Raw genomic sequence first — 17,283 nt, 5'->3', positions numbered from 1 at the left:
ACAAAGACTAGTGTAGTGAAAATGGACGAAGAGGTGGTTCACGAACTCAACGCGTTGCTTGCATAAAGGACATAGTCCACAATTGGGCCACCCTCGCTTAGCCAAATGGTCGGCCATCCAAATCCTATTTTGGTTAGCAAGCCAAGAGAAAATTTTCACCTTGGAAGGGACCCATGCCTTCCAAATCGACTTGTTCAGGCTAGATAAAGTGGAATCCAAGAATTGCATCTCATAGGTGGATTTTGTAGTGTATTGGCCATTGGAGGTGAGCCTCCAAACAATGTCATCGTCCACGTCTTGGTTGAGGTTGAAGTTGTCGATGTGGCCCTAAAGCTCCACAAATTGGGATAAATGCTCTAGGGAGAAATCTTGCTCCAAGTCAATTTTGCCAACCCATGCATTGCCTTGCAAAACTTGCGCCACTTTTCAATTCTTGTGCATAGGAGATGAGAATATAAGAGGCACGATATCAATTGGTTTTTGCCCACCAAGCCACGGAGCATGCTAAAAAGGTGTTTCTTGCCGTTACCAACCGTGATGATGGTCGTGGCATAGAAAAAATCCATATCTTCCACCATGCATGGGAATCCGGAACCCACCCAAATCTTGCTTGGGTCTTTCCATTTCAACCAAGGCAATCTAAGCCGAAGGACCATAGCAAACTTGCCCATGTTAATCACACCAAAGACACCAAACTTCTTCGGGCGACAAACCATATCCCAATTTACTTTGCATAGCTCCCGTTGTGTGGTCATTGGACGACCAAAGGAAGGCGCGCTCAATCTTATTAATGTAGTTGAAGGTTCCCGGCGGTATAGAGATGGGCGTCAAATAGTAGATAGCTTGAGAGGTGAGCACCTGTCGTGGTGCATTTCCCGTTCCAAGAGGGAAGCTTACCAGCACACTTATTTTTAATTGACCTTAATTGTGTAGCCTTAACAGGTGTCTACATTTGATTGCATGCAAAAATGTGCCTGTTCCTCAATTGAAAAACAGCTAGCTTTATAATCACTCCCTTTATTTTTCAAAACTCGAATATTCGGATATACTGAGAAAAACGGAGGCAACATAACGATGGACTAACTGCCATGGCAAATAAGCACTGGAATTTGCTTGTGTTTGGTACATAAGAACTGAAGCTTTGTTTAATTGGATGGCAAACGAGCCATTGTGTAGGTTGTCAATGGTTTTTTTTTATAGAAGCGATTTTCTCACAGGAAATTAGCACTCCATCCTAATCGGTGATCCGTTGCATCCCTCTCTTTTACAACCAAGCGCGATCCCATCCCATACATGGTCTGGTTAGGAACCAAATGCATGTATAGGCGGTTATGGGTTGGCTGTGCATTAGATTGTGCCTTCCCAATGTTGGCGTTCCCCTTATTTGGTTGTGTTGTGGTCGTGTTTGTATAGTATAGTTTTTTGGCATTGTATTAGCCGTCTGGGATATCTTCAATGAACTATCATACACTTTTCAGGGTGTATCCTCAAAAAATAAGGTGTAGCTGGTATCAACAGTTGATCATAGTATGAACTTCCAATGCACCTATCGTTAAAATCATTATTGAACTACTTTTGCTTCTTTTTAAATGTCCCAATCATTAATTTATTAGTAGAATCTTTATTTGACTATTTTTCTTCTTTTCAAATATCCTGATTTAAGTTGTCTTATACCCCTTTAGTGATTCAGCCAAAAGAAAAAGGGCACGATATCAATAAGATCTCAAATTCACTGAGCAATCCCACTTGGGATTCAGCGAAGTCAACCTCAAGCAATCAGATGGGTAACACAGCGATAGCAAAGTCAGCTTAAATCGACCAGACGGGTAACACGGCGATGGCACACGACAGGCCGCTCAATGCGGACGCCTATCTCCCAACACGTCAGGTGCCGTACTTCCAAAGGTTAAAACTACTATAGCAAAAAGTGGAATACGATTCTCAAATTTCAGTTGATCAGTTGAACACTTCCACATGAGATTCAGCAAAGTCAACCCCAATCGACCAGTGCGGTAGCGCGGCAATGTCACACGTCAGGCCCCTCAATGCGGACGCCTATCTCCCAAGCCAAGTAACAACACGTCAGGTTTCCTGATACACGCTTCCAAAGGTTAAAACTACTATAGCAGAAATTGGAATACGATTCTCAATGCTTTCTATTATCATAAACTCTCGCCCCGTGCAGTTAATTGTCATAAAATGATGTAACCATGCTACCACCATATTGCCATTAAGTTAAGTACATGGGTGTTCATACAAAATACAAGCACAACACAACATTAAGTACATAGGCGTTCATACAAGCACGAGACTTCTATTCGTAGCCATCTGACAGATGGCCATCTGACAGATGACTCGCTTGACGGTGACGGCTCGGATAAACCCAGTATGGGTCTGGGACGGGCCATCTGTCCATGAATATTTTCTGAAGTTAGACATTGAATAGTTTATGTTAAACAAACTGTACTGGGAGGAATCACAGGGAGGTACCTATTCAAATGGGACTTCTTCCTAACATCCGTATTCAAATGGGACTTCTTCCTAACATCCATATTCAAATGGGACTTCTTCGTAACATTGGTAGCAACAGTCCTACAAATAGACCAAACAAAGGTTATTAAATCCAAACATAACTGAATCGCCTTTAGTCAAGCATGCTGCAATATGTTAATGGCATGGGGTAGAGTGAGACTGGAAAACACTAGCTGGGCTCTAATATATATAATATATAATGAGTTTACATCAGCTATCACTTATTATCTAATGTAATACATATAATAACAAGCCTCCAATCTATAGAGTAAAGGTCAAATAAGCCCCTGGCAAAGATGGTTGAAACCATGTGATACCATTGCACAAAGAGTCATATATTTCCAAACGATACAAAACTATAATGTCAAATTTCATTCACTAAATGCAAAATGAAGTAAAGAACATACACCATGAGTTTCGAATTCAAAACGCCGAGTCATATAAGAACAAAGACGGACTAACAACCAAACTGATCCACATTCTGTAGCTGCCAAATGTAAAGTATATTGCCCAAGATTCAACTATAGAAGATGATCAATCCCACTCCCCCCAACACACCTGAATACCGTGTGCATCTAAAGCACTTGAGCACTTGCATTTCAGACAAAGAAAAAAGGAAATTATATGAATACATAGAGCATACAGAAAGAATTTGAGCACGTGTATTCAAGGAAAAAATAGAACTATACGACTATACAGAACATATGAAAAGTAATTGAGCACCATTCAGAATAAAAGAGATTGAATGAATATAAAGGGCATACCGTTCTGCACTTAACCGAGTTAATAATTTCAGAATTACATTCCTTGGTAGGTAAGGAGTTTCTTCCACGTCATAGAAGTTCAAGCCAACAAAGTTCCCATCAAAATCTATAAGAGGTCCTCCAATCCCGGCCTATAGCAGAACAACAATGTGGTACCGAACAAAGGGTTACATGGGGAAAGTACGATATTTGCAATGCCTTGCAGATATAGTTGTTGATAGTTCATATTCATTCACATTCTGATGCAACAATTTATTCGGAACATGCAAACTGATATACGAAAAGTCAACAGTGTACCTTGGTGATTTTACAAGTGGACATCTGAAGCTCTTGGCAATCAAACCTACTTCGTTCGCCAGTCACCACCCCATTTGTGACCATGAACTCGCCTGATCGAAAGCCACGTCCTAGAGCTACTACCTTAGTTTGAGGCGTTTCACTGAGTTCTGTCACTCGATGGCGACGAGCAACCAAGACGTTGACACCCCGGATGCTGACACCAGAGAAAAAGCTGACAACAGCCATATTATAGTGTGGATCATAGTATTGCAATGTCCCCGGGACACATTGTTTACTTGGAAGGCACACTTCAATCTGCAATAATGAAGTGGGACTTAAGTACTTAACCAGTATCTTAAATGGACAAGATGAAATAGTGACTAGCAGTACCAACCCTCAGCTTACGAATCTTGTTTTCACCACCAGAAGTTCTAACTAAACTTAGTGAAGTCAGAACTCTAGTTCTGGAGTCCTTGCATTTTATCAACATACCTGTGCAAGCAAAATATCTTTTGTCTTCGTCTGCACATGATGTTATTCAATCATTACCACGTGATCAAACAAGACAAAAGGAAATGTAGAGAATTAAAATGGCATGCAACAGTATAATCACCATCGAATGAAGCAAGTGCGACAACATATCGGGACATCTTTGAAGCAACTCTATTAATAGATTTACTACAGCCCTTTTTGTCAAATTTCTCTTCAAAATCAGCCTTCAAATACATGCTTCCTGGTTAAATATGCATGGCACAATAGTTGAGATGTGAGAACAAAACTGTCAACAAGTGAAGAAAAGGAAAATATTCATCAAAATCTATAGCAGTTGGCTCACCGTCAGCAAAACTTGGCAATGGGTATCCAGAATAACTTAACATCATATTTACTTTCCTCGTGAATACTGGTAAAACAGGGTGAAGCGATTCATGATACTATTAATAATGATCATGGAAATCACAACAAACACCAGTGCAACAAAGGTGAACCAATTCATGGTCATCAGGCTTTGTGGAAGTAAGAATGGCAAAATCAGGAGCACTGACTCACCATTAGATGGCCAGGGATCAAGTGTATGCTTGAGATCATTGTCAGTGAGGTCTGCTATCACAAGATAAAACAATAAATGATCCAGTGATGATCAAAACCTAATATTAAAATATGATGACCACGTGCATAGCAATTCATACAAGAAATGAACACTCTCATTCACCTGTTGGCTCAAGGATAGGAGATGCCTCAACGTAATCAGTGACTTCTGGTACAACATAATGAAATAATTAATAACCGAGAACATGCATTATATTTAGCATGAATATGATAATCTTTTGATACTCCCTCCAATCCATAATAAGTGTCAAGGTTTTAGTTCAAATTTGGACTAAATTGAACTAAAGCCCCAACACTTATTATGGATGAGGAAGTAGTTATCATTATAAGTGACTCTCATCGAGTCATCGTGTAGTTTGGGATAAGAAATTGTGGAACCACTTCATTACATTCATGTACTTCACTAGTTACTAACCATACATGAGGACAACAATTAGCAATGCAGAACATGATAGCGACGTAAATATGATTAAAAAAGGGCAGCCCGGTGCATGAAGCTCCCGCTTTGCGCGGGGTCCGGGGAGGGGTCGGACCACATTGGGTCATTGTATGCAGCCTTTCCTTGCAATTTTTGCAGGAGACGTAAATATGATAATTTGAGAAATAATCATGCGGCCCAAAATAACATTGGAAAATGATTAGTTGAATGCCGGTGTATTGCCATGGTCATTTATTTGGTTCCCCATTGCATACGTAAATGTAGTGCATCTAAAAAATCCTCGGAAAACATTAGTTCGATCCTTCTCTTTCCTAAACTAGCTATTTTTTTCTATTGGAAAAAATGGCACGCTGGAGATCATCGTATTTTTACCCTGCCGTCCAACTCCCATGCGGACACCATGGCTAAGGCAAATCAAAACGAACGCTAGTGCAACAAAGGTGAAACAATTCATGGTCATCATTATCACCAGATGGCCAGGGATCAAGTGTATGCTTGAGATCATTGTCAGTGAGTTCTGCTATCACAAGATAAAACAACAAATGATCCAGTGATGATCAAAACCTAATATTAAAATATGATAACAACTTGCATAACAATTCATAAGAGAAATGACCATGCTCAATTCACCTGTTGGCTCAAGGATAGGAGATGCCTCGACGTGATCAGTGACTTCTGGTACAATATAATGAAATGATTAATAATCGAGAACTTTGCATGTACTTAGCATGATAATTTATGATAGTTATCACTATAAGTGACTTTCCTCAAGTCATCGTGTGGTTTGGAGTTAGAAATTGTGGAAGCACTTCATTACATTCATGTGCTTTAGGACAAACTAGTTGCCAGAACATATGTGAGGATAAAAATTACAACCATAAACTAGCAACCTGGAACATGCTAGTGACCTAAATATGATGATTTCACAAAAATAAGAAATTCGCGCGACTTAAAGTAACATTGGAAAATGATGAACTGTCTAAATGGTGCACATAATTTTAGAGGTCTTAAGGCAAGTAGGATATTGGAGTAATATAAGAAAATTTCACACAAAAACAACGTAGCATTGGACGATGATGAATAACTGCCTAACAGTGCAGTAGTGCACATATAGCAGTCTTAAAGAGTGACTGTGCTTAGCATACCTTCCCACCGGTTATAGGGTGTTGCAGATGTTTCTATCCCACTGATCTTTCTTTTACTTGTACTACAACCATCGTCCTTACTTCCCGACCTGAATGTAGTAATCCATGCAAAATGAGGGGTCATATTCAGGCATGGACGTCAAATAGCTAGATCAACTGAACGGTAAAACAAGGGCAAGATCAGAAAACTAGAGTTCATGATAAAATAGAAAAAAAAAACATTATACGGAAGTTCAAGATGAAAATGTGAGGTCCATTGTCCCATATTAGTATGAGCACGAACTTTTGACTAAACTTTCAGATGAATCCTAATCTGGTATGGGCAGGGTTTTCAATTACAGTAAACAAATTGTTTACTATTTGTTGAATGCTTCACAACAGATATTGGCATTACTCATCTTATTACCGAAAGGTGAATATACTTAAGAATGATAATTGGTAACAGTTGTCATGCAAATAGTTGCCCACACATGGAAGAAGATGAGCAAGAGCAACATCAGGAATCAGGAAATAAATACGATGACAAAGAAGAATCATGATTCATGAATGATGGCAAGGATGTGAGCAATGAATGTGAAGATCCAATAGATGCTACTGAAGAACCATCACTACTGTGAACTGAGCAACCGCACTGCCTAGTTCATGAGCCATGTCAATTAATTTGGGTCGGACGGAATAGGAGGTTTAGGTTATGTAATGACTCCTACTATTTCAGATCCTATCTTTGGTCTCTCATCTAAGCACTCATTTCTAGTTGGGAATCAGCACCAATTTATGGTTTACAAGGAATAACTTGTGTTATACTGGTTTATTCTCTACACCAGTTAGGTTGTGTTTGTGTAATCACGAAGAGCAGTAGGGAGAGAAACACAGGAGAAACAGGTTGCCCTGGCTCGGCCCTGCATGCTGAACTTGCAACCGGACAGATACTGCATAGTGAGGAGAAGAGCAAGCTCAGAAGGAATGGGTGCTAATAGGCACAAAGACCCTAATGCAGACATCATGTTTTCTCAACCAATTAGCATACTGTCGTACTATATTACAGAATATAAAACAACGAAGACAGCAAGGCAACTGGAGAAGTTGCACCATAAATGTGGGCATAATCTTACCAGAAAACAGCAGGCCCCACGCATTCAGAAATAAAATTAGTTGGTACATATGAAGTTGTTTCTGTATCATAGTAATTCATGCCAACAATATTCCCATCAAAATCAACAAGTGGTCCTCCACTGGCAGCCTAGCACAAAAATAATTTAAACTCAGTCTGGCACAAATGAATCAATTCTACATACTGGGAAAATGCAACCTTGGGTGAACCCCGCATGCTCAGTGCACATAACCCGCTAATATCATGAATTCACAGCACAATCATTGATTTTGTCCATGTAGAAAAATGGGGGATGAAACCAACAACACACCTCAGTGATTTTGCAAGTGGACAACTTAAGCTCATTGCTAACAACTCCACTTGGACTGTCAATCAGCACCCCAGTGGTGGTCATTAATTTGCCTGACTTGAAGCACCGCCTTATAGCCAATACCTTAGCAGCCGACTCTACTTGCATGCTTTTGCTGAGACATGCTAGACGAAGATCAGGTAAGGCTGGCAAGGGGTCAGTGGTGACAAGAACCAAATTATAAGAACCCATATAATCCTGCAACGACCCATCAACCACTTTGTCATTTGGAAGGCGCACTTTGATCTACAATACCAGAGCAAAGCAAGATAAAGAGTTACACAAATGATTATCAATATCTTAAATAAGCAGGCAAAGTACAGAAAAACTGCCAGTACAAACCGTCATTGTGAGGATGTGTTCACCGTACACAGATCTAAACAAACTTCTTGAAGTCAGAAAAGTGGGAGAAGATAGTTTGCTATCAGTAACTATGCCTGTGCATTCAGAATGCAATGTCTCTCCTGCACAGGATCATTATTTTGAGTTATTAGCTACCCGTGGTTAAATAAAACATGAAAAATGTGCTAGAATTAATAATCACCATCAAATGAAGCAAGGGAGATGACACTTGGAGACAACTTTGAAGCAAGTTCTTGATCAAGCTCACACCATACGCCACCAGGTTCCTGTTTCTCATTTTCACTTCCCCGACTTGAGCTATCTCGACAATAGCTACCTATAATGAAAAAGAGACGTTATTTAAGCACACTGAGCTATATGTTGGAATACATCTCATACAGTATGCCTTTGTACTTTGCTGTGAAATGATAAACAAATCGAAGTTAGCACAATAATTGCAAAGGAATGATTGTTCTTAGATCACCTTCTGAACAGAAGTTGGAGGGTGTGGATTTTTTTCGCATAGAGGACCTGAAACAGAGTGTATAAACTCATCTTAAGGCAAACAGTGTTTTGATAAATATGATCAACCTTTCACGGAAATAACTTACTAGTCTAGCATAATGCAATCTGCATTTTCATCAGTATGATTAAATGATTTAAGTCTAGATGACATACCGGAATCCGCAAGCGACCAAGCACTCAAGAATCTGATTTGTTGGTACAAATGTGGTTATTTCCCTATCGTTATACCAGTTAAGCCCAATAACATTCCCATCAGGATCAACAAGAGGTCCACCGCTTCCAGTCTAGCATGAAATGAAGTATAACAAACGAAAGTTATAAATTGTGAAAAATCAAAAGAAAGAATTAGAGAAGGAGATAAATGGACATCACACCGCAGTGATTTGGCATGTGGAAAACTTGAATCCTTCGCTTTCAACTCCATGTGAACCCTCCATCATTACCCCACTTCTGGCCATTAATTTGCTTGAGTTATAGCAACGCCTGACAGCTAATAACTCAGTGAGCGACTCAACTTGCACGCTGTCACTGAGGCATGCTTTGCGAAGATCAGGGAAGTACTCGGTTGTGATAACAAGCATATTGTAAGGCAATCTGTAATGTTGCACAACTCCATCAAGCAGTCTGCAATTTGGTAGACGCACTTTGATCTGTGACAACGCAATAAGACAAGAGGTATACATAATGATTAGCAGATGGTTACAAACAGCCTAAATCAGGAAGCAAGGATATATCCAGTAGCTTTTCTTTTTTATGTCACTAGACCTCTTCGTTTTATTTCAGTCACAGTCATGAATATGCGCTTAAGTGCATGCTCTTAAAAAATAAGCCAGCAAAGAAGACGAGTAAATTTGGTAGCACCCACCTTTAATGAATGTTTAAACCTGCCGTTCATAGTAAGCAAATCTGACGATGTCAGGAAAGATGCACCAGATTGCTTGTTTCTTATGACTATGCCTGTGCATTGTGAATACATCGCCCCATCTACATAAGGTCAAAATTTCAGTCGTTAACTACTAATGATTAAATACAAAAATGGAAATGACATTCGCATACAACAGTACAATTACCATGAAATGAAGCAAGTGAGACGATGTTTGGAGACAACTTGGAAGCAAGTTCTTGACTAAGTTCACACCATCCATCTTCACCCAAATCACTTGAGCTCATTCCTAGTTACGTCAGCATTATACGTCACAGTTGTGAGCGATTTGAAAAGAACTTTATAAACTAGAGAAAGAGGTGAAATGATTGAAATCAGTGACTCACTGGCCTGTCTGCCTCCTTTGCATGTTTGCTGCCCCTGATTTGAGCTTCTAGTGAGACCAGCTTTTTTTACGTTCTGCATCTTTCAAACCCTGAAAATGTGGAAGGAAATCCTAACTTTCAGCTGTTGTAAACAGTAGAATTTGACTTGGGAAACACAATTACACAATCAAATCCCTAAGGCCGGCCTGGTCCAATCTGGAAAAAGGTTAAACCAGAAATCGACTAGGTTTGGAGGAAAATAGAAGGGACCAAATACCCAATTCGCTGCTGCTAACCTTAATACCCAGAGCAAAACAGATATGAAATCACCAACGGTGAGAAGAAACGGGCAAACGAGAATAGAAAGATACGATTGAAGCACAAGCACGCAGGCTAAAGGTCCAAATTAGGGCTCTTATTCTGTTGAGAAGGTGCCATCTCTATACCAAGTAGGCTTTGAGGAACCTAAAGCACTACCTCCTAAAAGAGCAATTGAAAATCAGGGTTACCAGGCCGATCTCCACTGGCTCAGAAGGACTTGAGCAATTCTTGACTCCAGTCAAGCGGCAGATGGACCTTTCCTTGGAGGAGGATGTTTAGGCTCTGGAGAGCGTGCTAAGAGAGGGAGCTATAAGGGTGGATACTTAAGCTGCTGTCACATTCTGATGCTCCCAAGTGTTAACTGCCTCTATATTCTCTCCATTCTCAACACCCAAGCCCTCTTCGATTCACCATCAACTCCGGCTGACAACATATGTCGTCCCCGACTCCAACCACCACGCCTCCTACGCCTCCCCAGCCTCCTTACGATTCCTTTGGAAGCCCCAGCAGATCGTATGGTTTAACCCCACACTCACGCCACGGTCGACCAGCAGCTCCGCCGACTCCAAGGTCGAGCGAACATGACCTAGCGTGCAGCCAATACTCCCTATTTCCCCACCGCCTCTCCAGAAGTTTCACTGTCATTAACAGGTATTCTCTCACTCGGCACGCTCTGTAACATGTTGTGACTAGCAAATGCAGAGGGTGTGACCTCGGAAAAGTAGAGCTAGGCTCGCAAGCATTGTGAATACTGTTTGGTATTTGGGTCGGTTTCCAGCTCTCAAGTCCACAGCCATCCAAACAGCCGTCCATAATAAATAACAATTCTGAATTCCAAGCCTGAATATCTACATCCAAACAGGCACTAAGGAAACACTTGAGCCAATTTTTATGTGTAGGGTTTTTTGGCATGGAAGGAAAAGAGAAGAAATTAATCGCTGTCTAATTGATTGCCAGATGCTCCATATTCTTCTCCCTTCCCCAGAATTTTCATGTTTGCTCGAAGGTTGGTCGGGTAATTTTAATCACCATTCATGTTATGTCAATAAAGTGTTTTATTGAAATTCATGCAGACTGCAGGCAAGTAGAGTATAATTCTGTGTCATGGTTCAGTCAATGATACAAAGAAGATTAAACTAATGTAATGATTTGGTATCAAATTGTATGCATCTATGGCATGGCATGGCATCAAACAATGTGAATAGTGTGCTATGGCATGGCATCAAATAGTGTGAATAGTGTTCTATGGCAGGGCATTGCATCAATTCCTATTGCATACAAAAAAAATTCATCACGCATCAATTCCTATTGCATGCAAATAGTCATCAGACATTCAATTCCTACTGCATATACAATAGTTATCACCCATCAATTCCTGTTGTGCATACAATAGTCACCACACATGAACAACCAATACAGAAGAAGAAAACTGTCTGTTTGCATATCCCAAATCAATTCTATTGATGGGTATGAAACAAACTACAGTAGTATATAGAAGTAAAAGCAACTGTCTTTACCTTCGATTGAGAAAGAGCTGGGTGGAGACGGGGGCAGAGACAAGTTGCAAGGGCGGGGGAACCGTGGGGAGGCCCAGACCCACAGGGGCTACCGTTCGAGAGGAATCATCGGATGGGCTGGAACCGTGGGAAGGACGAGTAGCAGGGAGCGGCGCGGCGTCGTGCAGATCCGGTGACGGAGCAACGAGGCGCTGCCGGAGGAGGAGCTACCTCGGCGGCGGTCGGAGATGGGATGGAGCGAGAGGTCCCTGGAGAAGCTGGGGACGGACCGATTACTCCGGCGTCCTCGCCGGAGGACGGCCTGAATTGGCGGTGGCGGCAAACCCTACGCTCCGCACGCTCGTCTACTCTCGTTCGTGCAAACAAGGGTATTGTTTTCTGATGATGCGATTCCGCAGCGGAGCCAAGGGCATCTCTAAGGGCTCGTTTGGCTGTTGGGACTGAAATTCCCCGGGAAAATATTCCCGACCGGGAATAGACTGAAACAGGAGCAAAATTCCGGGATTCTATTCCCGACCTCCGGACTAGGGGAAAAATCTCCCCGGGAAAAGGCCGGGAACCCGCCGGGATTCAACTAACCAAACGAGCCCTAACGGGCCCACCCAAAGACGTTTCGGTCGGCGCGGACAGAGTAAAAAGGGAATTTTTTTCTCAGTTTACTTTAACACTCTATTAGGCTGATCATAGTGGGTAGTATCATGTAGTACTAGTATCATTGAGAACAAGCAAGTGCATACCCCTTTGCCCTATCTCAGGGCTCTCCACGATAGCCACGAGCCGAGCAGGGGCTGGGCGCTATCCTCCATTCATCTACAGCGATTGGTCAACGTGTCATAACCTGATTGGCTAATCTAAGAGAGGAAAAAAAAAATATCAGAACGAGGTCAAGAAAAGGTCCCGAACTAGCGAAACCCTATCCACATTGCTTCTCGCGTGTGACTACTGCCGGCGGCGGCCCTGGCCTCCCCTCACCTCTGCACCGGCGGACTTCCAAGTCGTACGCCTCCTGATGTCCCCGCCGCTACCTCCTGTGCTTCTCCGCCCCACGCGGCTGCCGGTTCCTGCTCCGGCTCCTCCTCTGCGCCGGCGCCGGGCGTTGCTTTCTTCCCCATCGCGGTCGCCTCAGCCGCAGCTTTTGCTGCAGGAGATCGTTGCAGGGCAACGGCGGCGCGCTTCTTCGCCCCCACGCGGCTGCCGGTTCCTGCTCCGGCTCCTCCTCTGCGCCGGCGCCGGGCGTTGCTTTCTTCCCCATCGCGGTCGCCTCAGCCGCAGCTTTTGCTGCAGGAGATCGTTGCAGGGCAACGGCGGCGCGCTTCTCCGCCCCCGCGCGGATGCCGATTCCTGCTCCGGCTCCTCCTCTGCGCCGGCGCCGGGCGTTGCTTTCTTCCCCATCGCGGCCGCCTCAGCCACAACCTTTGAGATCGTTGCAGGGCAACGGCGGATGGACAGGAAGGGCCACGCCTCACGGTATACGACGCACTGACGTCCCGAGCACGACGGCGGCCTCCTCTGCCCCGACTTCAATCGTGGCGTGCTGTTCCGGATTCGCAGCCCCAACCTCCGCTGGATGCCACCAGGAGCGCCGCCGACGGCGTCATTGTCCCCAACTGCTGCTGCCACACCCACCCCTTCTTCTCCCTCCGTGGATCTCCTCGGACAAAGGTGAGTCTCATCTCCCTCCTCATCCCTGGTAGCCAATCAACAACTTCCCTTCTCTTCACAATGTTCTGGATTGTTAGATCTTACATGTTAGTTTGTGTTTTTCTTCTTTCTATTGTATACTAGAATGTGATTTATTTTTTTTCTAAGATGATGCTGCTGATGCAGTGCCTGCAGGTTCTAATTACCACCGAAGCTTTCATTTGCCATGGATCTGGTTGCAGCTCTTGAATAGCTTGTTCATTAGAAGGTCCAGAACATGCACCCTGTAAGTTGCTCTTTCAGGACTTTGTGGATGAACAGATTGATATGTCTCAAACGTATCTATAATTTCTTATGTTCCATGCTATTTTTATGATGATACTCACATGTTTTATACACACTTTATGTCATTATTATGCATTTTCCGGCACTAACCTATTGACGAGATGCCGAAGAGCCGATTCGTTGTTTTCGTTGTTTTTGGTTTCAGAAATCCTGCAAAGGAAATATTCTCGGAATTGGACGAAATCAACGTCCAGGGTCTTATTTTTTCACGGAGCTTCCAGAAGACCGAAGGGGATACGAAGTGAGGCGACGAGGCGCCGACACCACAGGGTCGCGCGGCCTGGGTGGGGCCCGCGCCGCCCTATGGTGTGGGGCCCTCGTGCCTCCACCGACGCTGCCCTTCCGCCTATTTATTCCCTCCGTCGCGAAAACCCTATTACCGAGAGCCACGATACGGAAATACTTCCAAAGACGCAGCCGCCGCCAATCCCATCTCGGGGGATTCAGGAGATCACCTCCGGCACCCTGCCGGAGAGGGGAATCATCTCCTGGAGGACTCTTCATCACCATGATCGCCTCCGGATTGATGTGTGAGTAGTTCATTCTTGGACTATGGGTCCATATCAGTAGCTAGATGGTTGTCTTCTCCTCTTGTGCTATCATGTTTAGATCTTGTGAGCTGCCTATCATGATCAAGATCATCTATTTGTAATGCTACATGTTGTGTTTGTTGGGATCCGATGAATATGGAATACTATGTCAAGTTGATTATCAATCTATCATATATGTGTTGTTTATGTTCTTGCATGCTTTTCGTTGCTAATAGAGGCTCTGGCCAAATTGATACTTGTGACTCCAAGAGGGAGTATTTATGCTCAATAGTGGGTTCATGCCTCCATTGAATCTGGGACAGTGACAGAAAGTTCTAAGGTTGTGGACGTGTTGTTGCCACTAGGGATAAAACATTGATGACCCACAAGTATAGGGGGTGTATCGTAGTATCTTCGATAAGTAAGAATGTCGATCCCAACGAGGAGCAGAAGGTGTTGACAAGCAGTTTCGATGAAGGATTCACTGTAAATGCTCACAGACAAGTATTCGGGGGGTTTTGATGTAACAGTTGAATAAAGTACGAGTAAGTAAAGTGCGAGAGTAACAATTGCGGCGAGTGGCCCAATCCTTTTTAGCACAAAGGACAAGCCGGTTTGTTTACTTATAATGACCAAACGTTCTCGAGGACACACGGGATTTTAGTCTAGTGCTTTCGCTACATACGGCTAAATAATCTTCATTGTTGTGATAAGTGTTGTGTGGGTGAACCTATGCTAATGTACCGCCCTTCCTAGGACTAAATACATACTTATGATTATACCCCTTGCAAGCATCCGCAACTACAAGAAAGTAATTAAGAATAAATCTAACCACAGACCTTAAACTGCGAGATCCTGCGATCCCTCCTGCATCGATATACCAACGGGGTTTAGGTTTCGTCACTCCGGCAACCCCGCAATTAGCAAACGAATACAAGATGCATTCCCCTAGGCCCATAAATGGTGAAGTGTCATGTAGTCGACGTTCACATGACACCACTAGAAGAATAACACCACAACTTAAATATCACACCATTGAATATTACTCAACCATAGTTCACTACTAACATTTAGACTTCACCCATGTCCTCAAGAACTAAACGAATTACTCACGAGACATCATATGGAACATGATCAGAGGTGATATGATGATGAATAACAATCTGAACATAAACTTGGTTCAATGGTTTCACTCAATAGCATCAACAACAAGTATAGATCGATACCGGGAGAGTTTCCCCTATCAAACAATCAAGATCAAACCCAAATTGCTACGGCGATGACGGTGTGCTGCGGAGAAGATGGCGGTGATGATGGTGGAGATGATGATGATGGTGATGGCGATGATGTCCAGCTCGATGACGGTGACGATGGCGTCGATTTCCCCCTCCCGGAGGGAATTTCCCGGCGGATTCCTCGCCCGCCGGAGAGCTCTTTTCTCTCTGGTGTTCTCCGCCCCGCGAGGCGGCTGTAACTCTTCGTGAGGTACCCCTCCGGCTTAGGTTTTCGGGACGAAGGGTTTGGCGAAGAAAAGGAGGCGAAAGGGTCGTGGGCCCCCGGACCATAGGCCGGCGCGGCCGGGGCCGGGCCGCGCCGCCCTAGGGTGTGGGCCCACCCCGGCTCCTCCCGGCTCCTCCTTCCGGCTTCCTCCGTCATCTTGAAAAATAGGATTTTTGGTATAATTTCCTTCCAGCAGTTGATCTTCCGAAATATTGCGTTCGACGGTGCTTTTTCCAGTAGAATCCGGCTCCGGTGTTCGATCCTCCAATAATGATGAAACATGCAAAATAGATGAAATAACATAAGTATTGTGTCCCAATATGAAATATATCAATGAATAACAGCAAATTATGATATAAAATAGTGATGCAAATTGGACGTATCAACTCCCCCCAAGCTTAGGCTTCGCTTGTCCCCAAGCGAAACTGAGCTCGATAGACAGGACCACATGTTTATGGAGTGAAGAGTCGATAAATAAAATACGGACAAGAAGCATCATATTCATTCACACAGGACATTATAGTAAACAACCTCTTATAACTCATATTGAAACAAGTATAAGGTAATCACAAGTAAAGGTGCATGAGAAATCATAATTGGTGATGGCAAACTTCGTTCTTGGTCAGAGAACAATTAATATATTATATTTATCTTATTGAGCAGCGCTCTCATGTTAAAGTTTATAAGGCACAACTTGCATACTCAATCATAATGGTCTTCTCATAATCATTGATAACTTGCAAAGCTATATTCATTCAGATAAAACTTGTACTAAACAAGGAAGAATAAAAGACATGATGAAGCAAATCACAATATAATGGTTTGATCACAACTACTCAAATGCTTGCTTGAGATGGAGGGAAATAGGTTTACCGACTCAACATAAAGTAAAAGACAGGCCCTTCGCAGAGGGAAGCAGGGATTAAATCATGTGCTAGAGCTTTTTCGAGTTTTGAAATCATGTAAAGATAATAAAAGTAACATTTTGAGAGGTGTTTGTTGTTGTCAACGATCTAGTAGCGGGTACTCTAACCCCCTTGCCGGACAACCTTCTAAGAGCGGCTCCCATATTATTTTCATTTTGTGTGGCACTCCTTCCAACCTTTCTTTCACAAACCATGGCTAACCGAATCCTCGGGTGCACCGCCAACAATCTCATACCACGAAGGAGTGCCTTTTTATTTTAGCTTTATGATGATGATGACACTCCCCCAACCTTTGCTTACACAAGCCATGGCTAACCGAATCCTTCGGGTGCCGTCCATCAATCACATACCATGGAGGAGTGTCTATTTAGTTTAATTAATTTGGGACGCAGGAATCCCATTGCCGGCTCTTTTTGCAAAATTATTGGATAAGCGGATGAAGCCACTAGTCCATTGGTGGAAGTTGCCCAACAAGATTGAAAGATAAAACACCACATACTTCCTCATGAGCTATAAAACATTAACACAAATAAGAGATACTAAGTTTTGAATTATTTAAAGGTAGCACATGAAGTATTTACTTGGAATGGTAGAAAATACCATGTAATAGGTAGGTATGGTGGACACAAATGACATAGGTTTGAGTTAAGGTTTGGATGCAC

General features: G+C 43.0%; 1 protein-coding gene across 10 annotated transcripts; it reads right to left on the bottom strand.

The window, feature by feature from the left end:
• Positions 1-2,118: 2,118 nt before the first annotated feature.
• Positions 2,119-12,048, bottom strand: LOC124678668. 10 transcript variants are annotated; one of them, XM_047214535.1, is made up of 22 exons: positions 11,680-12,048; positions 9,863-9,951; positions 9,664-9,765; positions 9,459-9,577; positions 8,968-9,243; positions 8,747-8,877; positions 8,553-8,599; positions 8,271-8,405; positions 8,069-8,190; positions 7,688-7,972; positions 7,379-7,506; positions 6,267-6,355; positions 5,752-5,796; positions 4,786-4,830; positions 4,623-4,676; positions 4,411-4,476; positions 4,189-4,308; positions 3,970-4,097; positions 3,594-3,890; positions 3,297-3,427; positions 2,491-2,592; positions 2,119-2,408 (listed from the first exon to the last, which is right to left on the bottom strand). In XM_047214535.1, the coding sequence occupies exons 2-22, from the start codon at positions 9,939-9,941 to the stop codon at positions 2,315-2,317; spliced, it is 2,595 nt and encodes an 864-aa protein (XP_047070491.1). In that variant the 5' UTR covers positions 9,942-9,951; positions 11,680-12,048; the 3' UTR covers positions 2,119-2,314. The 10 variants fall into 10 exon arrangements, with proteins under 10 accessions (XP_047070491.1, XP_047070500.1, XP_047070493.1 ...); XM_047214544.1 differs by having other exon boundaries at positions 2,119-2,410; positions 2,523-2,592; XM_047214537.1 differs by having other exon boundaries at positions 4,623-4,673.
• Between the last annotated feature and the right edge of the window lie 5,235 nt (positions 12,049-17,283).

Source organism: Lolium rigidum, chromosome 7 (assembly GCF_022539505.1).
Source record: "Lolium rigidum isolate FL_2022 chromosome 7, APGP_CSIRO_Lrig_0.1, whole genome shotgun sequence".
Classification (NCBI taxonomy): domain Eukaryota; kingdom Viridiplantae; phylum Streptophyta; class Magnoliopsida; order Poales; family Poaceae; genus Lolium; species Lolium rigidum.
Note: the sequence above shows the minus strand (reverse complement) of the source record. Positions and strands in the feature narration are given on the sequence as shown.